Source organism: Aspergillus clavatus, genomic scaffold, assembly GCF_000002715.2.
Source record: "Aspergillus clavatus NRRL 1 1099423829805 genomic scaffold, whole genome shotgun sequence".
Taxonomy (NCBI): Eukaryota; Fungi; Ascomycota; class Eurotiomycetes; order Eurotiales; family Aspergillaceae; genus Aspergillus; species Aspergillus clavatus.
The window spans coordinates 707,950-733,611 of NW_001517094.1; the positions used below are offsets into that span (position 1 = coordinate 707,950).

Consider the following 25,662-nt stretch of genomic DNA (forward strand, 5'->3'; position numbering starts at 1 on the left):
GCAATAGATGGCTGGTGCGCTTCTTTTCAGCGGATATATTGTGTTGTATGATACTTTCAGGCGTCTGTTGTGCTATGGAAATGTGTAAACTGCAAAGATGACCCGCGTTCTAGGCGGATGGATTGATTCTGGTTTTCGGGCTGATGCATATGCGAGTATGGAGATGATTCGGTTACTACGGAGTAGACTGTTGATCTACTACCGATGAAGTCAACCATCGAGTCTTCGGCTTCATCAGAATCAATACTACTACTGATCGATGAGAAACAAGAACAAGAAGCTAAACCATCCGGAAATGGCCGTTTCAACTTGACCCACCATCAATCAATCTTGCTTAGCTCACTTTGGTTATCGCCTCTTTTTTTTCTCTCCCCGCCTCGCCATCGTCCCTGGGCTTTTCATCATCAGACCATGTGAATTAATCTAATCCATCTTATCGCTCGAGATAATTTTTCTTTCATTCATCCTTTCTCTTTTATTCAAAACAATCATCTCTCATCATGTCTTGATGCTTCCACCATAAATACCCATTTCTCTTTTTAAGAAGAACACAGTCCAACTCGATCCGATCGCCCACGATGGACGACCCCGCTGTCGTTCGCGAGCTCTCCCGGCTCGATCCCGCGATTCCCTTTCGCGCATCCTCCGACCACCTCCATCACACCTGGGCCAGGACGTTCTACTCCCGTCCCGAGCTGTATATCCAGCCGCAATCCATAGCCGAGATCCAGAAGCTGGTGACGGTGGCCCGTCGGTGCCGGCGTCGCCTGGTCACCGTGGGTAGTGGCCACTCGCCATCGGATCTGACCTGCACCTCGTCGTGGCTCGTCAATCTGGATAACTTCAACCGCGTGCTTGACATCGATCGGGAAACATATCTTGTGACGGTTGAGGCGGGGATCCGGTTGAGGGATCTTGGGCGGCGGCTGGAGGAACATGGCATGACGTTGTCGAATCTGGGGAGCATTGATAGTCAGTCGATTGCGGGGGTCATCGCGACGGGAACCCATGGGAGCTCGCTGTGGCATGGTCTGATCTCGGAGTGTATCATCTCGCTGACGCTGATGCTGGCCAATGGACAGCTGGTGCGCTGTAGTGCGTCCAGCAACCCGGACCTTTTCCGTGCCGCGTTGATCTCCCTCGGTGCATTGGGTATCGTCGTCGAGGTTACTTTGCAGGCGGAGCCTACTTTCAAGGTCGCATGGAAGCAGAGTCGACGACGGCTGTCAAGTGTGCTGGCGGAGTGGTCCTCCGGCCTCTGGACTTCACACGAGTTTGTACGTGTGTGGTGGATGCCTTATGAGAAGAGTGCGATCGTCTGGCATGCAGATAAAACCAACCTGCCTCTTCGGAAACCGCCAAGCAATTTCTATGGCGAGTGGATCGGCTACCAGATCTACCATAACCTGCTGGCCCTTTCGAACTACTTCCCCCGGATCCTGCCCTGGGTGGAATGGTTTGTCTTTGGCATGCAGTATGGTTTCAAGGCCGAGGCAACAGTGACGGAGGCGGTGGAGCCCGCCCGTAAGGGTCTTTTGATGAATTGCCTATACTCCCAGTTCGTCAATGAATGGGCCCTGCCTCTTGAGAAGGGCCCGGAAGCGATCACGCGTTTGTCGGCCTGGCTGCATGGGGATATGGAGGTGGCTCGTATCCCGTTCCCTGTGGATGGGCTGTGGGTCCACTGCCCTGTTGAAGTCAGGGTGGCAGACTCGACCCATAATAAGAGACCTCGCCCGTTCCTTGATCCCACCTGTCCTGATGGACCGACTCTGTATCTGAACGCGACCCTCTATCGCCCATATCACCAGGACCCTCCATGCAAAGATCGCTACTACGAGGCTTTCGAGTGGCTCATGCGGGACATGGGTGGGAAGCCACACTGGGCCAAGAATTTCCACACTGATCGTCACGAGCTGCACAAGCTCTACGGCAAGGATATGGATGACTGGCTGAGGGTACGGAGAGAGGTTGATACCGACGGCATGTTTCTTGGTGAATGGCATCATCGCAATCTTCCCTTGTCGGATGATGAGAAGGAGGAAACCGCGTCGATCATCTTCCCTCTTTCGGAACGAGAGAAGACTCGTCACCAAGCGCACTTTCGTGGAGCTGGCGATGGTCTTGAGTGGATCGGAGATAAGCGATGGCAGGCAACTTCAGGACATCAGGCTGTTGCCCTGTCGAGTCTCGAGGGAAAAGATTTGGAAGGTGTGTCAGGTCCAAGCCCTCCAATGACGGCAGCCAGTGACGAAAGCTTCGACATGCTCGCCACTGGAGAAGCCAGCGTTATTCTTCCAGGTGACCGCTTGTCGAAGGAGGATGCCTGATAGAAGAGCCTAAAGTAGCAAACAAATCTAGTCCTTGGAAGTCTCTGAATGGCTGGAGCGGAATCCTCTTGGCCAGGGGTGTATAAGAAACGGCCTTCTCTGGCTGGCTGACCGTTAATCGCGCCAGCAAATATTGTACTCTACTATATCTTCATTCAAGCATGCCTAACGGTGATTCGATGCTTCCTTGCTGATCTTTTGTTTCTCATCCATCCTGTTTTTTTCCCCCCTGGATTTGGCTCACCGGTACCCTGCTGCTGGCGTGGGCATCACAATGTCGTCTTGTGAGCAACAGAGGCACGATGACAGTTGTTCTCAGAGCCCATTCCGATGTTCGCTAGATCGGTCATTGGAGGCTGACCCTGCCATGTTGTCAAAAGGGTCTGAAGCTCTGATCCTGAGGGCTTCAAGGTGTGCTACTTCGGTCAACTTTAATCGAATTTCGACAGGGTAGAGTACTGGTTGTAGGCGACACCGATCACTTGCATCGTTTTCTGGTCCAAACCGCGATACCTGCTCGTTACCACGGGGCTGAATCTGTATCTATATCGTGCGAGCAACGAGATCATGTAAGCCCGATCTGTTCTGACCTTCAACGGCAGCTAGAACTGGCAGGCATGACGCTTCTTGACTTTCAGATTGCTCTGCCTGGGTAGCTGATGAAAAGATTTATCAGCAGTGCTTATCATCGGCGTTCTTCTTCCCTGTCGACACGGGATATGGATTCTTTGAAGGGATTGGCATGCTTGTTTTTATGTCATTCCATGCAAGGACTACCAGGATGACTCTTTTCCAGAATCCCAGTTCGTGATGGACACAGATGAACTGCTGGTGGAATCATGAGACTCTTTCTATGTAACCAACTCGATTCTTCATGGATTGATCATGGAAAAGGTCAAATTTGAGAAGTACTGGTACTCTATCAGTATAGTTGATGATGGATGACGGCGGGTGAGTGAAAGTGGTGGTGCTGGTGTTGTGGGTGTTGGCACTTGGAAGTAGTAGTAGTAGCAGTTGTTGGCTTGTGGCTCTCCCGAACACTCACAACTCTGCCCACTTTCATCCCCTCCATCCTTTCCCTCTTCATCGTCAAGAAACACCAGATGAACATTCACAACCGTTCTTAACAGGGGAGAGAAACTCGAGGATCAGTCGGCGTAGATAAGAAAAAGAGACCAAAGAGAAAGAGCTACTACGCAAATGGACTTCACACATTGCTGCCTCCTTCTTTTGCAACCTTCACAGCACCGCCACATCTTCCTTGAGCAGAGAGCAGATCGTTGTCAATCATCCTGTCATATGCAAAATGAGCGCCATCATCTACTGCAGACCTCATTATTCATGTCGTTGTGGACAGATCGCTAATCATATGCGGACTTCTTGACGACCCCTCGCTCTCAGACCCCGTTTTTGAGCTATGACTGCGGTAGCTGCAAGCACACAAACCTCCCTGGAGACATCTCTTGTGTCTTCTTATACTCGTGAAATCAGCGAAAAACGATTCGCTCGCCATGGGTTTAGGTAAGATCACGCCTACAACTTCCATCATAGCCATCGCTGCGATGCAGGAGACCTCCCACTGAGAGCACTTACTCCTCCGTGTACTCCCCCTGTCCTGGTCTTCACTCTGTCAATGCTCAGGGAGGGGTAGGCTGTTAGACAGAGTGGGATTGACCCCTGTGCGAATATTGCTGCCTCAATATTGAGCTCCATCTCTCCTTGTGATGAATGGTCATTGTTGGGCTTTTTTTTTGCTTTTTGACCGCGCCGGCGACTCAGTTACTGACCAGAGAGACCATCTCATTTTCTTCTATGTCATCGAGCCAGTCCATACTCACTGCTCAGCTACAGTATGGATTGTCAGTTGCTGCTATGCACGGTACTTTCCATATGAGGCCATGCATTGCAGAGTGACATGCAGTCCTCGCATGCCGTCTCACCCCCTCAGTGCATCCCCAGTCGAATGAGGGCCTGATCGGCTGAGGCTTCTCATGCACATTGGCTTTTTGTCATCACTAGGAAGAAATCCCTGTTTCGGCCATTTTGCTTTTTTAATTTGTTCGGGCTCGTTTTCTTACCAGTCGATTTTATCTGCTTGACTCGATGGCTATTCATCATGTGATGCATTGTTGTCCAGCCTCCCCAACGAGAGTCCATCCTTTCTGACAATGGTTGTCCATCACACAGCAGCGGAAAAATAACTCTACCCTGGTCCTGGTAACCGTCCATGCGCATGATTTGGGGGCCTAGGACCCGCATTTCTCAGCCGTTTGTGTCTGATTCATGAATGGCCGACTCATCAATATCTCGCTGGGTCCTCGCAAACCAGGTTATACGGTGGACCGCGGACATTAGTTCGCGTTTTGTTAGCTATGCACTGAACTTGATACATATTCTCAAGCTTGCCTGTTGACATAACTGTGCATCGCGACAGGGAAGTCATTGGATCAGCGAGTATATCGCCTTGGCACGACACTGAGCCTAGGAAGAGGCACGCGCCCATTCACTGCATATATACGATGGACAGGAGTGTGACAATTGCGATTGGGAACTGTGCTGGCCGTCCGATCGCCAATGAAAACCATCGAAATCGCCGATAGGCGTCTATCACTCACCGGCCCAATCACCTCCGGGTCCTGCAGCACAAGCTCGCCGGTGTGAATGACTCTTCCTTTGGATGACGAGGTACTGCCACCGAGGATACGGAAAAGTAATACTCAAGGGAAGCAAATGAGCATTGCGCACTTGCGCAGTAAGGTAGAAACTGCCTATGTCACTGACACCGCGCAGCTAGCTGGTCAGAAGGTGATCTTGACGCTGACCTCCTGCGTTTCGCTGCCCAAATGACAAGGATTTTCTCCGGCTCGTGCAGACTTACAATGCTCTGCTGGCTGCCCCTTTTGATATGGCGGCTCGGACCGTTCACACTGGCCTGTCTCTGACTACTCGTGACCGGCAAATTCAGCAAAACTGCCAGCAAGGTTGATGAACACAAAGCTAGGCTACCAGTCGGGGCTACAGAGGCCGCTGCCGCATGTACCTGACACAGCCACATACCTTTGGCGACGTCGAGCGACCGCACCGGTCAATATCGTGATAGATCGCTTTTCCACGTCAGCATCGATAGCCCATGCGGTGTACATCGGGGTGGGGGAAGTGTATGCGGGGCATTGCGAAACATATGTTCCTTTTGTCGGACACTGTATCAGCATGTATAGTGACCGCAGATGCTCTCTCAGCCTCCCTCGTCTCTTTGCAGTTGCCATTTCTCGCATCTATCTGCCCCACCTGCTTGTGTCTTCTTAGCAATACAATATCAGCAGCTCCCCTCCTCTTGCCCCGAGACCATTCAACTGATTAGTCAGAATTTGCTTCTGAAGTCAGGGTCTTGTTGGTCTGCAACAAACACAACTGTTTTTGTTCAAAGTCTTCGAAGTTCCTCTCAGCTATTGCAACCGCACGGGATGTCGCGACAACCGAAGTTGTGTCCGAAATCACATATACCAGGCTACCCCAATGCTTTCTGTGATATTGCTGCTTTGGCATCGTTATCACAGTCCGAGTCTCGTTCTGCGCTGGGGGAAGAGAAGCCTGAACAACGTGTTTACCGCGTCAAGAGAAAGCATGTTCTGAAGGCTTGCGATCGTTGCAGGGTCAAGAAAACCAAGGTCGGTGCTTTTATCAGAAACCAGAGCAGTGTCTCTGGGTCTCCAGTTATTTGGTCATGCTCATCGCAAGTAGTGTGATGGGAAGCAACCATGCAATCGTTGCTCAGCGCACAACCACCCATGCCTGTTCCGGGAGAGAAAGGCCACGCAGGCGAAAGTATATTCCCGAGGGTGAGACTATTTCAACTCCTATATGACTCGTGTTTCCGATTCCTCGATCTTCGTGTTCCCGATTTTGGTGGGGTTCTGGGAGATCCAGTCTGACAAGCGTTGTCTGCCTGTACAGATTTGTTGAGATGCTTGAATCGCACCATTCCTTGGTTGTTAAGGCGCTTCAGCAACTCTACAAGCTATGCCTGAACAAAGAAGGGTTCCCTGGAGAGCCTCTCGTTGAAGCGCCTGACGGTTACCCCTTGACACACGCCATTCTGGACCGTCTGGGGCTGATTAAGCAAGCCGAGGAGAATCCAGAAGAGGGCAACGAAGATTCAGAAGATCTGCAGTACTTGCGACTGCTGTCCACTTCGACTGACTGCAGCGGGACGACCGATCCCTCCCCGGAGCCTGCTACTCCTCCTGAGCCCTCATCTAGCAACTGCAGTCCCGTCGATCTTTCACCTACAGGCACTGAATGGAAATGGAACTTCCCTCCAGCGCAAAGCATCCATTCTGAGCAATATCACAGTTTCCCGGATCAGCAATTCTCTGGACTGGCGCTTTCACAGTCGCCCCTAGGACCTGGAGTCCTTGCGGGCGAATCTGCCTGCTTAGACGCCTCTCCGACAGTGCTCGACCATGATACTTCCTACCTCTACTATCTGGATGGTTGTAACGCAGTTGCAAAAGATTCAATGAACTCTCATGTATCTGCAGGGCCTGACTTCCATCCAGCAGCATCCGCTGTCGGCATACCTGTTGACATGCTTGCAGGCTTCGATGTTCATCTGCAGGGACACCAGGCTCTACATCCGCCTCTTGTCCCAGGCTGGATCTACCCCCGTGGTTGACGGCCTTGATATGGGTTGGAAGAGTTTGATGAATCCATCCCATTTTTCTTGACCAAGATCCCATCTTCCTCCTCCCCTTCAGCGCACGCTACTTTCCTGCCATGCAGGCCCCCAACAGCCTACCTTTCCCTCGCTCGTTTATTTATCTCGCTTATACCCCCATTTCGTTGTCTCGCAATCGCATGTGCATGGTGTTTTCTCTCGTTATTGGTTAGTCTGTAATGCCCTGAGATACCATCATCAGATATCCAAATACAGTATGTTTCAGTCCGAGCAGAGGGAGTATATACAAAGGATCGACCTGCCTGCTAGTGTTAGGCCACGACTGGTGGTTTCACGACGCGGTGCCTTGTCTGGAAGACTTGTTTGGCCTCTCACTCACTCTCCTTAACCTTTATCCAGCTTACATACAAGCTTCTGGGTCACTCACCGATATTGACCGAGAAACAGGCTTGCTTAAAAGGAGAAGCCCAAACCAAAGCATTCAACTGTTGCAACTCCTGGACTAAATGCATACTCTAACATATACAGTGCACGAACAAACAAACTAACTCCAGGAGAAACAGTAACCCATCACCAGGGAGAACTTCCCAAAAAGAAAACAAAAAATAAAAAGACATCAACGCTACACAACCAAACCAAGATGACATGAGACGCGACTCTAAGTTCTTGGGCTTGATTTTGATGGGTGTATCATGTTTTCAAAATACAATTATCGATGGGGATTAAGTTTCTGGATTTCTCTTTTTTTCTTTTCGTTGCACGCCCGCTCTGGATATTTCATGAATTTTTACGACCAATACAGAATGCTCAATCATCCACGTCGGTCTCCGTGTTCGTGTCGCTGGTATCGCCCGCGTCGCCGTCGGTATCGCTCTCCTCCTCGCTGGATTCGTCAGAAGCCTTCTTAGCCCTCTTCTTGGGCGGTTGGCCCGTCTTCAGAGCGTGCATTTGACCCGCAAGAGAATCTAAGTAGGGGGAAAAAAAATTGTTAGTACATGTAAAGACGAAAATAAAGAAGAAAAAAATGAATAAACATACCTTCATCGGGCTCGCTGATGTCGTCGTCTACATCGAGAGCAGCTGCTTTGGCCGGATCATCAACATGTAAAGTGATCTCCATCTTTGTATCCAGACCCAGGTAGCTGTCACAGAGCATGTGCATGATGAAAGTGAAGTCTCCGACCTGCGGGGGTGCCTGGAACTGCATCTTGAGCGTTTGCACGTTGAACGTGGGCTTTCCGGCCTCGTCAAACAAGGGTTTGTCGAAAGTGGTGAAGGTGAAGGGAGGAACGGCCATCTTGCCCTGCTTGGAGTCGGCGAGAAAGATGTGCCAGCGGGGAGAGTGGTCGCGAGCCAGGTAAGGTGCGTGTGCGAGTGGGGGCTGGATGGTCTCGAACGTGTTCTCGACTCGCTTCCCGTTGACGAGCTTGGTGGGTCGGTTCTTGGGGGGCTTCCGCCCCATGAGGGCATCGAGATCATCTTCATCGGGATCGGCATCCTCAAGATCTTCGGGGCTGACGGGAGGAACATTCGAGAAACCGGGTGGGATGAGACGTGCTTTCACAACGAACTGAACCAGGCTGCTGGGGGTAACGACCTTTTCTCCCATCACTTTGAAGAAGGCCTTAGAGACCTCTAGAGCGGGGAGTTGTTTGGCGACGGCGACGGCGCTTGAGTACTGCTGTTCGGACAGGAGGCCAGGACCGACGGTAAGACTGCGTCGCTTGTCTTCGGGCAAGCCCATAAACTTCTGAACGGAGTAGTGGTCCTTGGAGTCTGCGCCTTCGATGGCCTTGACGACTTCATTGTTGAAGTGTGGCAGTTGCAGAAGTGGCGATGAACCCGGGGCAACGGCTTGGATCAAGTGTTGAGATGTGCGGAAGGAGCCGAGAATAGGACGAAGGTTACCGAACGCGAGGGAGATAGCTGTGAATGCCTCATTCAAAGACAGGGCAATTGGGGCAGCCTCGTATTTCTCTGTAGATAACAGATGTTTGTTAGTGGATGAAACTCCAGATATACAAGGAAGAATTGAACCCACCTCCATTGAGCGTAGCATCTTCCAGGTCAATCCGGTCCAGATAAGCCCACAGCAACGCTAGCGCCTTTCGCCGAGTGGAATCGTCCATCTGCGCAAGGGTCTTTCGTTGCTCCGGCGAGAGGATCGAATCCTCGGCCAGAACCCTCTTCTCCAGCTTTGCAAGGCCAGCTTCTGCCTGCGAGCCCTTGAGCATGTCCTTGAACTCGATACCTGATGAAAGCGCATCGATAATGCCGGCATCGGAAATGTCGTCCTTGTACTCCCGGAAGATGTTGCCCGCGCTCGCGACCAGGACCTTCTCCTTGGTGTAGCGCTGGGAACCGTACCACCACTTTCCAACGATGTAAGGCAGCAGCACGCCAAGCATGCCTCCATAGACCAGCAAAACATACTTTCCATTTCCTTCCGTGACGATGAGCTTGGGAAGAGCAATACCGATGCTGAAGCTCTGCTTGCCATCGGGGTGGCCGTACTGGACGTAATTGTTGCGCACTTCTTCATCGGTCAACGCCTTATAGGCCTTGGTCAGCTCAACGAAGCGGTCATTCAGGGTCTCGATCGTCTCATTCTTGGATGGGTCAGGGCGGATTTTGTCGGGGTGGTAGATGAGAGAAAGTCGCTTGTAGTGTCTGGAGATGGCTTTCTCATCGGCACTCTGTTAAAAGAAGAGAGGAAAGCAAATCAGCACACATCGCTCTTCGCTATTGCATATATCGCAGCGGTTGTTAGCCTTACTCTCGAGATACCCAGGATTTCATATGGATCCCAGATCTTCGGCACTGATCTGGCAGTGACGGCAATGAGATACACCATCCATGCCATAATAGCATAGCCAGCGACCACAGTCACTATGCGCTTGATGCGGCGTTGTTTGCGCAGACGTTTCCGCTTCTGCGCGTCAATGATGTCGCCATGTTGTGGCTTAAAATCGGATTTTATCCGGGGTGCGGTGTTCTCGAGCTCTTCATATCAACAGTCAGTCTCACTTCCGGCTGGAGATTGTCGCAAAGACCAGCACTCACCTTTGCTCGGCTTGAGGAGGTTGTATGTGAGAGGGAGGGTGACAAGGCCAGTAAGAGTCAGAATGAAGAACGGGAAGAATTGTCCCTAAGAAAGTGATAAGCATGGTTCTTGATACCAAGAATTGTGGGAACACAGTCTCTTACCTGCTCGTCATAGTTGTAATCTGTAGACATGGTGAGTTCACTGTGAACTCGCCTACCCTAGTCGAGTAGGAGAGGACACTTTGGGGTATAAGAGCAATCAAAAGAAAGATGAGGTGCGAGATATCCCCCTCATAGACAATGATATTCGTGGTAGAACGGATGGATTTATCTCAACTTCAAGAGCATGTCCTCAGGATGCAGAAACAAAGGAATGGAAAGGACAAAGGAGAAGGCTGTCCAGCATGCAGCATCTCAGAGTGAATCGCAGTTGTAGACACGGTTTATCACAGCATCGGACTTGGCTCAACTTGTGATCGACCGTGTCCTTTACGGGGGACGACGCATCCCACCGCCTGCCCGATATGGATTAGCACCATATTACAATAAACACAAGTAAACACAAGGCTGTCTGTCCTTTCCATCACCGATTGATTCCGGTCTACAATTCTACGAAGGAGAAGCAGTTGATTGAAGTGTTCTAATGAAATTGCGTTCAACTATTTTTAAGTATTGAGATATAGGTGGGAAATATTTTTTACTCATGGACACATTGATATCGTAGCTGTCATTTCAAAGAACACCTCAGGTCTGAGCTTCATTCTGTCTATCAAGCCTCGGTAACCTAGTCTGTTCTGTGCGTATAGAATGACGCTTTTGCTGCGGACGCAGTCCTTTCTTTTTTTCTAACCAGAAGGGGGTATCTTCAAAGGACCGTGCGGGTCCCTTCAAGAACGAGACAGGAATCTTCCTCACACCGGTTGCTACACAAAGCAATTTGCGACTCATCGCATCAAAAAAGCAACAAAACTCCGACAGCGTGATCCGCTTCGGGGGAACTCAAGCATCGACAACCATGATTAGGTCGGACGCGAATTCAACCCACGAAAGCAAAGAATCCGATGCGTGTTTCGAGTTGCCTTGTCTGATGCTGAAGGTTGCGCCAGCATGGTGAAATTTCCTGTACCAGAGACACATGGCCGAGTCTTTTATAGACCAATCCAATACCGTTCTGACTAAACTGCAGTCGGTGAGTACATGCCAGTAGGTGTTTTCATTGCTGCAAGTCATGACCTGGGGGGTCCCATGTAAATTGGTGCTCTCGCCCATTCGAAGGGAGTGGCGCTTTTGTTTTCTGTCCTGCTAAGGTCGGATCTTTTTTTTGCAGGGATGGTGGCGTGCAATCGTGATCGATCGACCATCGATTGGAATTTTTTGTTTTTGTTCGCTTGCTTCTCCGTTCCGACACAGGTGAGAATAGAAACCCGAAACAGTGATACGAAACCGGTCATCTGGATGAGAATTCACCCGGGTAGCGGTCTGATTAAGCTTGGTCTACCAGAAAGTTTCATGTCAGCACGGGATTTTGAGAGAAGGGTGACATGAGGATAAGGGATGACTCACGAGTCGATATAATCGAGGCCACCAAAGTACTCCAGCATGCGATAGCAGAGATCTTCATCATCTCCGGGTTCACCACCGAATAGGCGAAACTGCTCGTCCTCCATGCGCAACTTGCGTTCACGCATCTGCCATGCCGTATACCCATGAAGCCAGGTCTGGGCGGAGGGTACTGCAAAGCGATCCAATGAACTATGAGTGGCCTTGGCCTTGCTCACAGAGTATGCGAAGGGGACACATGAATTGCAGAAGGCCGTAAAGGGCACGGATGATTCGGTCGAGTCGATCTTGATGCTGCGGTTCCGAGAACTTGGGCGGGTGCGACGTCTGTTATGTCTCTGTCCCATTCTCAGGAGGGGAATTGGCCGGTCAAAAAGATCGAGAGAGATTGGATGTCGATTCACGAACGAAAGACGAAAGAAGCGTTTTTGAGTTGACTTTTTTTGTTTGTGGTATAAACTCCTCTCCTGTTGATATGGGGAGAAAATATAGTGAGCGGGCGAGCTGGGGGGTATAGAACTGGATAGACCACTTCTATACAATCATCAAGAGGGGAGTGACCATCACCCCCTGGGAAGGATGAGATGAGGTGAAAAAGAAAAGCAAGAAGGGAGAAAAAAAAAACCAGAAGCTCAAGAAGTACGAAGCCCAGGAGACCAGGGTATATAAAAGTTCAAGATAGCTCTGGGATGCGTTGGCGCTGTGGTGTGACTCACTACCGCCCAATCGGGTAAGCCATGCAAGATCAGGGATAGTCCTGAGCCTAATCCTGCTCTCTGGACTTTATTCAGGGTTGCGGGAGTTGGAAAACTCATCATTCCGAGCAATCATCGGGATCCACTTGGGACACAAAAGGACCGCCAAAAGATCCACCGCAGTGATCGGGATTAGGAGTCATCGTACTAAAAAAGCAGTCCTAAATGACTCCAGCCTATCGAATTGGTTACTAGTCTAGTCTAGATGCTCAAGCAGGGGTACCTAATGAGGAATTTTTAGGATGGTGACAGATGGACTAATGGCGATCCAGAATGGCGCAAGAAAAAGGCATCATTCGTGATGAGTCAGGCATGATCCGATGCCTAACCACCAGCGTTGAAGTCATTACCAGGGCCTATGGAGTCATGTAGAGCATCGATGGACCAATTTGTTGCAATATTCACCATTTATTGAGTATCAGGGCCAATCGACTCTACAAGTTGTGACTATCTATCTAGTATCTACAAACTACTCCGTACCTTATTCATACTTATGGTTTGATCTCGCAATGCCTGCAGCAGTACGGAGTAGGTTCAATATGTACAAGTTCTGTATACTACTAGATCAGGAGACATTGGCATAAACCCTCTGAATATCCTTCCTAGCCAAGGGTAACCCGGAACCGATCAAAAAAATATGACCTCACTCTCTAATAATCTGTCCTCCTGAGTGACAGATTTTTTTTTTTCTCCTCCTTTCCGTAATACAAAAATAATCAAATAAAAGTGGTCTGACGAAGAAGACAAGCCGGAAAATCGGAGAGAAAAGGAAAGGAAATACGGGAGTAGTAGGTAAGTTGGGGAGTGTGAGGTGGACACGGAGTCTGCCTGTTAGCCCCGATGGCCTTTGAAAATACCAATCATCGTGGCAAAACCAGCCATGCCGTATGGTCCGACTTGGTTTTCATTCAGGGCATGTCTGGCTACCCCTTTAACCCTAACTACTAATTACTGTGTAGATACTCCATAGAAATATTATTGTCAGTTGAAACTACGGAGTTGGCCTTGGCGAAATCGTCGCCGATTGCGAAAAAATTGAATAACTCATGATAGTCCTGTGGCTGTTGTGCGGACCTCGTCATGGCTGAAATGCCGTTTGTAAGAGAAATCATCCAGCCAGGGGAAGTTGGGAACAAAATTTCGATATTTGATCCATATATATCCGTTATCCAAGAATGCATAAGAACAAGTTACACACGCATTACGTGGTTCCATCTCGGCCCTTCGCACAAAATAAAAAAAAAAAAAAGTCTCATCTGTCGCTGATTCAGATTTGCTGCCTCAAATGAGGATGAAACATGTTCCCCCCTCTCTGTTCAAGTGTCCACGCAGCAGACCCTCTTTTCAGGGCAATGAAATTAAACACGCTGGCTAATTGTCGATCCCGCGACGGATGATCTCTAACATTGCCTCGCCCTTGGGCGCTGTAGTCAGGTTTTCATATCCGGAGCTGGTGACTAAGATGTCGTCCTCAATACGCACGCCGCCAATGGGGATGTATTTCTCGGCCTCGTTGAAATCGATGTACTTTGCATAGGGTAGTTTCCGGGCATTCGCAAGCGCGAGCCGCGAAAAGTATATCCCAGGTTCGACGGTGACCACCATTCCTTCCTCTAACGCGGGAGCGGAAAGGGTGCAGGGCCCGTGGCTGGTGGATGGTGTCAGGACTGAGTTATAGTAATCCCTGTCCGCATCCGAAGCTCGGAGATCCTTAGCTGAAACATCGTGGACCTCGAGTCCAACATGGTGGCCTAGCCCGTGTGGAAAGAAGACGGTGGACGCTCCAGACTCGCGAATCTCTTCTACCGAGCCGCCTCTCAGGATACCCAGTCGCATCAGCCCTTCAATCGCGATCACGTGGGCGAGGACCTGCAGATCAATAAATCGCACCCCCTTCTGGATCCGTTTGATACACTCCTCTTGCATCTCCTCGACCAATTGGTAGATGTGTCGGGCCTCTGCACTGGGCCAGTCTGTACCCAGGGGAAATGTGCGCGTTACATCACTGGCGTAGCAGTTCCACTCAGCACCCGCATCCAGGCAGACCAGCTGCCTTCCTCGGAGGGGCTCGTTGTTCTTCACGTAGTGAAGGACGGCCGCGTTCTCGCCAGACCCGGCGATAAGCTCATATGCCTGGTTCTTGGCTCTATGGGATATGCATGTGTTCAGAAATAGACCCTCGATTTCAGCCTCATTCGACATCCGATGGATGTTTTCAAGCACCCTCCGATGTGCTAACCCGGATATCCGGTTCGCTTCGCGGATCATTCGAATCTCATGCTCATCCTTGACTCCTCGGGTTGCATCCATGGCTGGTAACAGAGATTCGTCATCAAAGCGAACTTCGTTCGAAGACACTCGTGGTCTCTGGGTATCGTGCAGTATATATAACGGACTAGACTGGTTGTACTTGTCCACCCACCGTTGGACGTCGCCCTGAAGCGAAGCATAGTATCGCACCTGATCGACATCATACCGTTCCCGTGCCTCTTCCACTGTCAACGTCGGGCCCATCCACACTGCGCGATGCAGGTCGAAATCGGGAACATAGAGCGTCAATAAGTCGTTCCTGATATCGTACGTTACATAGCAGTCCGCCTCGTCCACCCCGCTCAAGTAGTAAAAGTATCGTCGCTGGCGGAACGGACGCGGTTGGTCCGAATCCCCCCAGTTAACCGTAGGTTGGCCGGCAAGGTAAACCAGGCCGGTCGAGACACCGAGCTTCACTGCTACTCTCCGCGCATGTTGTTTTGCTATGCGATAAGTCCGTCTGTCAGCCTCAGGGAACATGCGATTGCAGTGTGGGATGAAAGGTTAAGAGAGCAAAAACAGCAATGGGGCGGACACTATCCAGAAGGCGCGATGTCCGACGTACCTGGATACTTATCGCATGCATTGCTGGTCATGGCAATGTGGATGTCAAGGGCGTCAACGGCACTGATAACGATGTCTGACCGCCCCATGTCACGCATTGTTACGTTGGCATTTACCTATCCTTGTCTTCCGCTGTGACGAATGCCGAAGTAAAATGGGTTTTGACCAGTCTTTGAAAACAACAAGGAAGGCAAGGAGCTGCGACGACGATGAAGAGCGAGAATACGCTGCAATGTAGGAGCCTACTAAATCCCTGACTCTCGAAGAGTAGGAGGTCAGATGGGAGGGAATGTGATGGTCACCGCCTCAGCTTACTAGGATGGACTAGCCGCAGTATGCCTTATCTGATACCATAGGTGCTAATAGATCAAGAGACAATCAACATCTGACACCAACAAGGTAAGTTTCACTCATAATAAGAGATAAAAGCTTACTATGACTGAGCTGAATCTATATTCCTAACTTTCAAACTAGTTACATGCGAGCAATTTTGAAGGAAGATCTCACTTTTATTTCGGATTCACCAACCTCGTCCGTGGATAAGGTTAGCAAGAAGTACCCTGTCATCAGTGGATGGCATGCAGAATACCGCAAACATATCTGCGGAAGAAAGGAGGCCGAGGTCGGCGAACAATAGGTCCTATATCTCAACTACATCTCGCGAATCTACAAATCAATTCCCCATCCACCGTCATCAGTACGAAAACTCCTGTCCCACCAGCTTCTCACTCAATCGCCAGAGCCTTTCGGCTTCGAAGCTGCTTGTGGCCCAAGGTTTGACGGTGTCCACCAAAGGATCGGCCACATGACAGTCGAGTAGGTACGCTCCATTATTGGCTACAGACATGTCAGTACATAGAAGAAAATGCATCGAGGTCTTTATGCGGACCACATACCTTTAAGGCATGGATCGAATGCCGCGTAGATATGTGTCGCAGCGCCCCTTTCTAGAGGTTTCACATCAAACTCCTGCCAACCTTCCCTATTACCCAGAGATTTGTCCAGGGCCCCTTGGCCAGAGTCAGTCTGTGGATCAATGCATGCGGTAGAGGAAGTGCAAAGACTTACCCAGCCCGTCAAATGCAACACTCAAGTCTAAATGGTTCGCCAAGTTGGTCCAGATCACCCCCGGGTGGACACTGAACGCCTGGAGATTATGCTTCATGGCAAGCTTCTGAGCCAGGGAGATGGCAAAGAGCATGTTAGCTGTCTTGCTCTGGCCATAGGCATACCAGCTGTTGTAGGTTTTGCCATCCTGCAGCGGTCATCTCTCCGTTAGTTTTCCTTTGGATACTGACAAGTCTACCTAGCGCCGATTCAGGAGTCCAACATACATCAAAATTGTAATCATCGAAGCGGATAGGGTTCAAGCGATGCCCAAAACTACTGACTACCACCACCCGGGGTTCCTTCGCAGCCACAATCTTCTCCATGATCAGATTGGTGAACAAAAACGGACCTAAATGATTTGTTGCTAGTTGGGACTCAAATCCATCAGGTGAGAGCTTAAAGTCCACCGCCATGATTCCCGCATTGTTGACAAGAACATCGATGACAGGGACATCTTGCCATGAATTAACCTGCGCGGCCGCGGCCCGCACGCTCTGTAATGAGCCCAAATCCACCTGGAGCGTACGGACTTGGACCGCAGGATGGGCTGTCGTGATCTCTGCTGCTGTTTGGGCCAGCTTCTCAGCGCTGCGAGCAGCCAGGATCAACAATGCTGGCTCGGCCTTCGCGATGGACTGGACGAAAAAACCGCCGAGTGTGCCCGATGAGATGCCTGTGGTCAAGACCACTTTGTCTTTGATCTGGGGGGCATAATCAGCGACTAGCTCGTCTGCCACAGTGTTGGTGTTGTATGGGGCGGGCATGGTGATAGTTCCAGATGAGTGATGGTGAGTGGATGGGAATAACAACAGAGATGCTCAACACCACAAGATCAGGGAAGTAACGGTTATATATCCTGTACATTGTCGCCAAGTTCCTATGATGTCGCGATTTCTAATACTTCTTTGTCCTTGACTACTCATATACCAACACGAACCCCTGCTGATGCGTATGTAGATGGGCAGAGTGGTAAGAAAGTACGGCCTCGCCGATTGCTCGGGATATGGGGTGGAAGCATCTAACTGCAAACAAGAAACCACCAATCCTGCTTCGAGGGATATCCTCTCTGGCTTCCACGCCCCCCTCTATTTTCGACCTGAACGGTACTAGCCCTGTGCAGTGGAAAGTGGCTAGAGTCTAGGCAGATCCCGGTTAGAATGTAGTGCCGTTCAGCGTTCCCCTTCGTTTTGATCTTCCTGATGGTCATCCTCTGGGATGGAGTCAATTGCCCATCGTGGATTCGGTGATACCCAGCCCGGATATAAGAATCTTACTCCGTGATGACCGGCTCGCATGGGAGTCACGGATAGAGCTATCGAATGGTATTTCCAAATCCAGAGATTCAAGAAAGAAGATCACCACGGGGCAGATAGAACAAAACCTACATGGATAGCGAAGATGATCGAAGGCCATCGTGTCGAGCATGTATGTGGAGGAGGGCCATTTTTCTTGCCCAGAATATGCAAGGGATTACCCCTGCCAGCAGGGACGACGTACAGGTACTGCATGATGATACCAGCGCTAGTCGTCGTTGGAAGAAGATGGTCCAACCTACTGGAAAGAACTATCATGCCATAATCTATGGCGGAGCTTGTGATCATTCAGCCCAATATTTCAGGGATAGGAGGACTGGTGCGCAGTTACTGGGCAGTTCATAATGAGCAGCATTGTCCTTGCGAATAGTCTAGGTGTCAGTGCAATCATCCTCGTGGTAGGCTGGCATGAAGTCAAGCAGAACTCATTACTTTGTAGCAGGAGTTATATTTCGGAATTGATCTTATCTCCGATGATCGCTTACAGACCTGGCAGCATGATCTGATACTGTGCCAGGAAGTAGATCCACTTAACCGAGATGCGATATTGAAGATCCAGTCGTGACGTTCTTAGGGAAGTTAATGATAAATGTTTTTTTTTAGTAGACCACCAAAATCTGGATTCAAGAGCTTCGATGATTCGGTACAATAAATCTCTCGTTCGGAAACTAAGGCAGCTGATGCCATGATGCTCCATAGGCTGACTCGAGAGGCTCGGCCATCATAAATACTGTGGTAAAGTAGGGTTTTATACTGAAGATATACCGCAACGATTCGACATATAAAGATGCGATGCGCGACTTCTTCGACAGAGAAAGATAAATATAGACCGGATCCTGCTATGAGTCTAATACATCACAGCCCTTTTTGCAGCAGCGAAGGGTGCCAACAGTTGAGTAACTAATAATGTATGAAGGGCTCGTGTAACGGTCTTAGCTCTTTTAATTTGCTTTTCTTGTTACTGTCAATAGGGGTATTAATACTCAGTGGTTATCCATCCCTCTGTGGTGTCTTTAGCAAATCTTGCAGATATTGTCAAGCAGCACGAAGAGCCAAAGGTATATCACATGTGCTCTGAAATTGTTCATGCGTGCCCTATGGAGATGCAGAGCAAGCAGAAATGACCTTCTGTTCAATGATCCTGCCTGTCAAGGAGTTGTCTCACTATCCCTAGATCAATAGTCTAGGAGAGGTTCTCTAGACGACTCCTTGTCCTGAATCTCGTCCCTTGACGGTTAGTTGGCTGAGAAGCAGGGCTTATCATCCATACTTAGGTTGATAGGTAGTGTTGCCGCCATTTTGTATCTGTCACAATCCGTCATCGATTAGATAGCAGGTCCAAGATAAGTATGCTAAGGTATGGTAAGGTATGGTAAGTTACATCACAGTCTGTATCTTACCGATCATGGGCTGACAGAAGGGCTGACACAAACTCCATCCCTGTTCAGGGGATCCTGCATTTTTGTCATGTTGGATATGGAGGAGAAAAGGGCTTGGAATTGAGCGAGACACAGAACTGGGATATGAGCATCAATAGAACTCATATAGAAAGGAAGAATGTCTAAGTCCTACCTCGAAGTCGAATCTGAATGCATCCCCCGGAAGCGTCATTCTGGGTAAGCTACCACCGTATCTAGGTCGGTTACTTACATACCATCGTAGGTAGGTGGTCTACGCTTCCCAGCTAGACTCTCTCTCTCTTCTCTCTCGCTCTTAACTTGAACTTCCACTCTCCTCCATCCAACAACCCTCTTATCTCCTCGGTGTCAACCGTCTTGTATTCTACGTCTTTGCTTTTTTTATATTAAATCTTTTGCTGTCGGTTATTCCTGTCCTTGTTTGTAATAATTATCAGAGATCCAAGGCCAGATACTCTGACCTTCAACATCCAGTCGATGAACGATGCGGGGATCTGAGGCATCGGGGCCTGGTGCTCTCTTGGGTGCTGCCTCAACTCTCACCACTTCGGTGATAAGGAATCCAACCTCGATCCCGACAAGTTCAGCGCCCATCCCGTCTACTGATGCAGGTCTAGTCGCTAAAAATGTCGAGCATGTTTTAATGTCACTCACAGCCCAAAATGATGGCGGCCTGGTCAGCGTCAGTGGCAATTCGTCGGGTTCGACCGGCAAGGGTATCTTGATCGGTGTTCTCTCAGCATTTGGCTCCGCGGTCGTTGCTGTCATCGTTCTTGCCATTTTTTTCTTCTTCAAGTACACACGGCGTGGCCGGATTATGCTTGATCGCATCGGGCGACCCGGCGAGTTTGACGATGAGCAGGCGTTTGCGCGCGAGGAGGCGGAAGCGCTGGAGGTGATGGATGATCTGTCGCGGTCCGAATATATGAGAGCAAAGGGTGAGTCTTGATAGGATGATTTAATTGCGATGTAGTCAATGCTGATTTGATGGTTTTCAAGCATTTGTGGAAGCCTACCCGCCCGAGTCGATGCAGACCGACATTTCGTTATCTCAGTTCCTCGCGATACAGGAAAAGGGTGTCTCAGCGTGGGAGTTTCAACCAGAGTTGGAAATCGCCAATTGTTTTGTTGAAGGCCGAACGGAAATTGAATTCTATGATTCGGAATGCAGTGTTCAGACCAACTTGCCTGTACCCAAGCAGAATGACGTTTACTACTGGGAAGCGAAGATCTACGATAAGCCCGAAAACACTCTTGTCAGCGTTGGCATGACCACAAAGCCATATCCTCTATTTCGACTCCCGGGTAAGTCAATTGCTCAATGGCAGTTTGATTCGTTTTGCGCCATAAAGATTACTGACTCTCTTTATATCTCAGGCTTCCACAAGTATTCCGTCGCATACTCATCCACAGGTCATCGTCGGCATAATCAGCCATTCGCATCGACGCCCTACGGCCCGCCTTTATCACAGGGAGATGTTATTGGCGTAGGATATCGTCCTCGATCAGGTACAATTTTCTTCACTCGCAATGGCAAAAAGTTGGAGGATGTGGTCCATGCAGCGAAAACACAGAATTTCTTTCCCACAGTCGGCGCCAACGGCCCGTGTACCGTCCATGTCAACTTTGGTCAGATGGGATTCGTTTTCATTGAAGCGAACGTCAAGAAATGGGGCTTGGCCCCCATGACAGGCAGCCTAGCCCCTCCCCCACCCTATGGAAGCGAGCAAGGCAGTATCCTCCTGGAGTCTGGTCGTGAGAGCGCCGCCCAGATCTCCCAGCGGGTTTACCAAGAGGCAGGCTATGCAAGGACGAACTCGACCGTCAGGATTCCACCTTCCCGCAGCCCCGGCCCGGTCCGGTCACCGACAGATATATCTCTCGCCCAGCTTGCCCATATACCTTCTCACGAGGACGTTGGGGAGGGATCGAGTCAGGCAAACACCATTGATGGGGAACAAACGCCTCTACTGAACACGAACGATCTCGATGATCAGGTCCCACCTCCCGAGTACTCAAGTCCCGATGGTAGCCGAAGAGGTAGTGATATTGCCGGAGACCTGCCACGTCAGGGTTCACCACCGATACCAAGCTACGATGCTGCCGTTGGTAATCACAGTGGTGATACTGCACGATCGGACAGCGAGCCTTAATGTAGCGAGTTATTTATTCCCCTGCTTTTCCGAACGATATTAATCCATTCGTCAATCATCGGAAGGGCTTTATCTATCTGTCCTCCTAATGTGTATACCTCATTCCAATTCGTCTTGTCAATTATTTAGCGGGTCTGGACTGGCGTTTCAGTGGGCGGGATCTTGTGGCTGGATTTTTATGGGTTATGCCGCTCAGACGTGGCAATGATATGAAGTTACGTATATAGGGATTGGAAACACGTTTGTTCTGTACTTGCGACTTGATTGTACATGGGTGGATCGCAGTGATTGTGCATCCTAATTCTTACTGATACTTATGAGGATCTCGCTGCCACGATGCGCGGAAATCATCTCATCACCTTTCCCGTTGAATGTATGTCGTCTTTCATGGTGAGGTGAGCTGGTATGGGTCAAGACGAGGAAATTCTGATCTTTGCTACTAACCTGGAAATTGTGCTCAATACTTCTTTTGGACTTGCTATCTTCTATCTCCTTCTGAAGAATCCCTTACACTGACAACAAAGAGTCATGGTCAACTATCATCTGTAATCAATCTTCTGCTCTATTGATCCACCGCCGTCAAAAGCACTACCTATGTTGTCTGTAGTGTGGTCGTAGTCTGTTTGAAGGAGGATGGTCATTGTATGAGTTTCTTACCGAAACTACTTGCTTCAAAGAGGATTACCTGTAGACTTTCATTTCAATAGGTTCCGTTATGTCATATTTTCTCTTTGCTTGAGTTAGATCTTTCAGATCCTTCATAAATTGTGTGACAGTGAAGAGGAAAAGGGAACAATATCCAGGCATCAAGGCTGCCAGGCGGAAATACCACATGGGCCTCAGGCACCACTCAGTCTATTCCTGGAACAAAGATCTTTTGATACCGCTCAAACAATGCAAGAAAGGATCGAAGTCAATATATATAGGTACTCGGTATAAGCCGTTGATCCAGTTAGAACAGGAGAACCAAATCCCCACAAAATCCTGACCTGGCAGCAGGAGGAAGAACCAATAACTACCTTAGATACCTAATCTGTGGAGTACTTCGATGCCCATGCTAGAGAAATCGGCGATAAGGCTAGACATTCCATGCCGCAGTAACGTCATTCTAGTTCTCCAGACAATGAAATCACTTCCACCTCCCCTATTCTGGTCACAAAGAAAAACAACAGCCTTTAAAGGGAGGTGAGTTATTCTCCCCATGGAACTGCATGGACTGGTTGTTATTATTCTAGAACAAACAGGGTTCTCCTCTCTGACATTCCGTCCAGGTCTTTCACATCTTCCACCTCCAGCTAACTCGCACCAACAACAGACGGCCTTCATTGCTCCCTGACCACAATCGAAACATCGTGGCACAGACCCGTTAGACTTTCGGCGGCCATTTCAGCCTCAACCGCGATCACTCATTCGCAGATCTGCCGCGCTTTGATCAGTGTCTGACCCATCGATCGGAACTCTCCCTTTTGGTCTTATCGCCGACCTCGCTCAGCCACAGTCTCTTTGTTAATGTGCTCGCGGGTAGACAGATCCTTCGAATAAACTCTCTCTCTCAATTCATGTACGCCGCCTTTCTGCGACCAGGACTTTTCGCAAAAGTCCTTCCTGTGAACTACATCCTATCCGGATCTCTGTGCTGGATGGTTCCGTGACCGATAACTATCGCATTGAGTGTGCTTGGATCGGAACTCTGCCATCGCCAATAACAGCGGGCCAGAACAGTACAATACTTGATTTCGGAATCAGCTTCTCACCAACTGGACTGGATCTGCGGTTTTTATACGAGTCTAGGCAAAGCCTCTTACACCCGTGTACCACGCACACATACATTTACGGGGAAAGAGATCTGAATTCGGAGACGTCGGCTACCCTGCAACCTGCCGGGTTTTGCCAGGGATCTCGAAGAGCAGTCACGCGCGTCGCTTACATACATACTGCATCCTGAATTTGCGTGTGACGCCAGCAGGACCCTTTTTTCTTTTTCTTTTTCTTTTTTCTTCACCCATTCCTTCTGTCGCTCGATACTGGTTTTGGAATCGGGGTCACTGGTAGGGAGTGTGTGTGACGCGCGCAGAACCGAATGGAGAGAACCCATAAATTGTCGCCTTTACTCGCTTTCTAGATTTGAGTCCAAGGACCGCATCAACGAGATTGAGACATTGCCCGCTGCAGGGCTCGCTTCTCTGAGACAGGGAAGTTGCGACTGTCCTTCTCATAGAGTCCTTCCCGGGACACATCTCCACTCCGTCGTTTGTTTTAGAACGTGAGAAGGTTGGCTGGCTAAGTTGTGGATAATGGCGGCAAAGGCAACATTCCAGGTTATCGTCTTGGTAAGTCTGTTATCTCTTCCTTGCTTGTTGGCTTGTCATCTGTTGGTTGGTCTGGTAAACAATGGCTCTTGGCATGGCTCTGAATACCTTCGCCATGTGATATCTACCTCAATAATACGTATTGTACTTTGTTTCTCTCCATTTCATGTCTTATTCTTAGAACTTGGATTCGGCGAAACTGGGCCACCTAGTTCGTCGCTTTGGAATAACTTCGGGTTCTGGCGTTGTCACCTGATAACTGACGTTTGTCTCTCATAAAGGGTCCAACCGGAGGTCCTCGCGAGGACAGTTTGACTGGGCTTCTTGTCCGATCAACAGCAACCAATTGGTCAACCAATTCGGTGATTGCAGTCGATGCAGGTACCCTTGTCTCGGGAATCATTTACACCTTGGAGAAAAACCATATAGAAACCAAAGATGGAGTACATATGATGAATGACGGGCCCTTTGCCGGTCTCAGACTGCCCTATGAAACAGCCCAAGCAAATGCGGCGCACATTTTCCGAGACATCATCGGGGCCGTCCTGATCACGCATGCCCACCTGGACCATCTGTCGGGATTGGCAATTAACACGCCCATGCTGGAAGCAGGGAACGGACCAAAACCACTGGCTGCATTGCCGTCGATTGTCGCTGCCATCAAGAACCACATGTTTAATGATGTGATCTGGCCAAATCTCTCGGATGAAGACGGGGGAGCTGGCCTCCTCACATACCAACGGCTAATTGAGGGAGGGAATCCGAGATTCGGACGCGGGGATGCCAAGGGGTATATCAGAGCGTGCGATGGTCTGTTAGCCAGATGTCTTGGTGTCAGTCATGGGCGTTGCAGACAACGCTACCATCCAGAGAGCGGAACACATCATCGCGTCGGTAGCTCAGTTTTTGCTGCAGATCCCTTGCTGCTGCCATCAAGAGCTATATCGGTTGATCACACTACTGATGCAGGGTAAGTTTTCCAAAATCCAATCACCCTGACCTATTTCACTGACTGTCATGAACTCAAAGGATCTATTCGCCTGCTCGCTCCCCGCGCCTTCTTTCAGCGAGCGCAAAAGATGCTATCTGGGCAACGGTGGACAGCTCTGTTTTCTTCCTGCGTGACCATCACACTGGTAACGAGATTGTTATCTTTGGCGATGTTGAACCGGATTCTATCTCGCTTGATCCCCGCAATAAACGCATCTGGGAGACCGCGGCGCCCAAAATTGTAGCCGGAAAGTTGCGTGCTATTTTCATTGAATGCTCGTACGACGATTCTGTCGATGATGCCAGTCTATACGGCCATCTCTGTCCACGACATTTGATTGCGGAATTAAGCGTACTGGCTGGAAAGGTCGTGGAAGCCAAACACCCTAACATTGCGATCCCAGCGTTCGGAAAACGCAAGCGTTCAGACACCCATGCCAATGATAGAAGTGCGGATCAATTGAGTCCGAGATCAAAACGACCTCAAAGCTTCTCAGTCGCACCGGAGAAAGGGTCGAACCCCACCAGTTTGGCCTCTGCCACGATAGACATACGGCCACGATTCCACTCGTCCGGGTCTGGCTTGGCGGAGGTTCCTGAACTAGTGTACGATGGGCAGACACCGAGCTGTCACGGACCTGACGATATTGGTGATCATCAGAATCTATCTGATTTTACTCCATCGCCGACTGTCCCTGACAGAGCCCAGAGTGCAGATTCTAGCTCTCTCCCTTTGAGCGGGCTACCGATCTACATCATTCATATCAAAGAAGATTTGACGGACGATCTCCCACCTCGGGAACGAATCTTGCAACAGCTTCGGACCCGAGGAGAAGCAGCAAAGCTGGGCTGTGAGTTCTATGCTCCTCATCGAGGAGAGGGGATATGGATATGAAGCGGCAGTCTTGGTGAAACACCACAATCGACATCTTCAAGACGATAAAATACAACCTGACACCATCACTCGTTGCATGGATGACGATTACAAGATATCTATCGAACAACTTCCCCTTGTATCCTAGTGGCCCACATATCATACCAACTGGGACAGTAACTTCTTTCGCTCTCGATCTGCCACTGTCCTAGGTCGTACCATGATCCACTATCTATTTGACCCCCTCCAGCAT

General features: G+C 49.7%; 8 protein-coding genes across 8 annotated transcripts, besides 1 other annotated feature; 4 read left to right on the forward strand and 4 right to left on the reverse strand.

Annotated features, from left to right (window-relative positions):
- Positions 1–578: 578 nt before the first annotated feature.
- ACLA_020400 (D-arabinono-1,4-lactone oxidase) lies at positions 579–2,330 on the forward strand (the record flags this gene model as incomplete). Its single annotated transcript, XM_001268758.1, has 1 exon — positions 579–2,330. One exon carries the CDS (start codon positions 579–581, stop codon positions 2,328–2,330), a length of 1,752 nt encoding a protein of 583 aa, XP_001268759.1.
- A 3,464-nt stretch (positions 2,331–5,794) lies between these two features.
- On the forward strand, positions 5,795–7,005 carry ACLA_020410 (putative C6 transcription factor; the record flags this gene model as incomplete). The annotated part of the gene is made up of 3 exons (XM_001268759.1): positions 5,795–6,002; positions 6,106–6,169; positions 6,285–7,005. 3 exons carry the CDS (start codon positions 5,795–5,797, stop codon positions 7,003–7,005), a joined length of 993 nt encoding a protein of 330 aa, XP_001268760.1.
- An 810-nt stretch (positions 7,006–7,815) lies between these two features.
- Positions 7,816–10,245, reverse strand: ACLA_020420 (J domain-containing protein; the record flags this gene model as incomplete). The annotated part of the gene is made up of 6 exons (XM_001268760.1): positions 7,816–7,973; positions 8,047–8,985; positions 9,050–9,704; positions 9,785–10,011; positions 10,072–10,156; positions 10,216–10,245. 6 exons carry the CDS (start codon positions 10,243–10,245, stop codon positions 7,816–7,818), a joined length of 2,094 nt encoding a protein of 697 aa, XP_001268761.1.
- Positions 10,246–11,516: 1,271 nt separating this feature from the next.
- Positions 11,517–11,960, reverse strand: ACLA_020430 (uncharacterized protein; the record flags this gene model as incomplete). Its single annotated transcript, XM_001268761.1, has 2 exons — positions 11,517–11,547; positions 11,617–11,960. The coding sequence occupies 2 exons, from the start codon at positions 11,958–11,960 to the stop codon at positions 11,517–11,519; spliced, it is 375 nt and encodes a 124-aa protein (XP_001268762.1).
- Positions 11,961–13,739: 1,779 nt separating this feature from the next.
- ACLA_020440 (aminopeptidase P family protein) lies at positions 13,740–15,340 on the reverse strand (the record flags this gene model as incomplete). The annotated part of the gene is made up of 2 exons (XM_001268762.1): positions 13,740–15,121; positions 15,244–15,340. The coding sequence occupies 2 exons, from the start codon at positions 15,338–15,340 to the stop codon at positions 13,740–13,742; spliced, it is 1,479 nt and encodes a 492-aa protein (XP_001268763.1).
- A 596-nt stretch (positions 15,341–15,936) lies between these two features.
- On the reverse strand, positions 15,937–17,116 carry ACLA_020450 (putative short-chain dehydrogenase; the record flags this gene model as incomplete). Its single annotated transcript, XM_001268763.1, has 4 exons — positions 15,937–16,079; positions 16,139–16,252; positions 16,311–16,497; positions 16,577–17,116. The coding sequence occupies 4 exons, from the start codon at positions 17,114–17,116 to the stop codon at positions 15,937–15,939; spliced, it is 984 nt and encodes a 327-aa protein (XP_001268764.1).
- A 1,896-nt stretch (positions 17,117–19,012) lies between these two features.
- Positions 19,013–19,041: a microsatellite.
- A 526-nt stretch (positions 19,042–19,567) lies between these two features.
- Positions 19,568–21,236, forward strand: ACLA_020460 (SSH4 family protein; the record flags this gene model as incomplete). Its single annotated transcript, XM_001268764.1, has 3 exons — positions 19,568–20,021; positions 20,083–20,388; positions 20,461–21,236. The coding sequence occupies 3 exons, from the start codon at positions 19,568–19,570 to the stop codon at positions 21,234–21,236; spliced, it is 1,536 nt and encodes a 511-aa protein (XP_001268765.1).
- Positions 21,237–23,530: 2,294 nt separating this feature from the next.
- pdeA (3',5'-cyclic-nucleotide phosphodiesterase PDE1) lies at positions 23,531–25,621 on the forward strand (the record flags this gene model as incomplete). The annotated part of the gene is made up of 4 exons (XM_001268765.1): positions 23,531–23,566; positions 23,827–24,515; positions 24,575–25,386; positions 25,587–25,621. 4 exons carry the CDS (start codon positions 23,531–23,533, stop codon positions 25,619–25,621), a joined length of 1,572 nt encoding a protein of 523 aa, XP_001268766.1.
- Between the last annotated feature and the right edge of the window lie 41 nt (positions 25,622–25,662).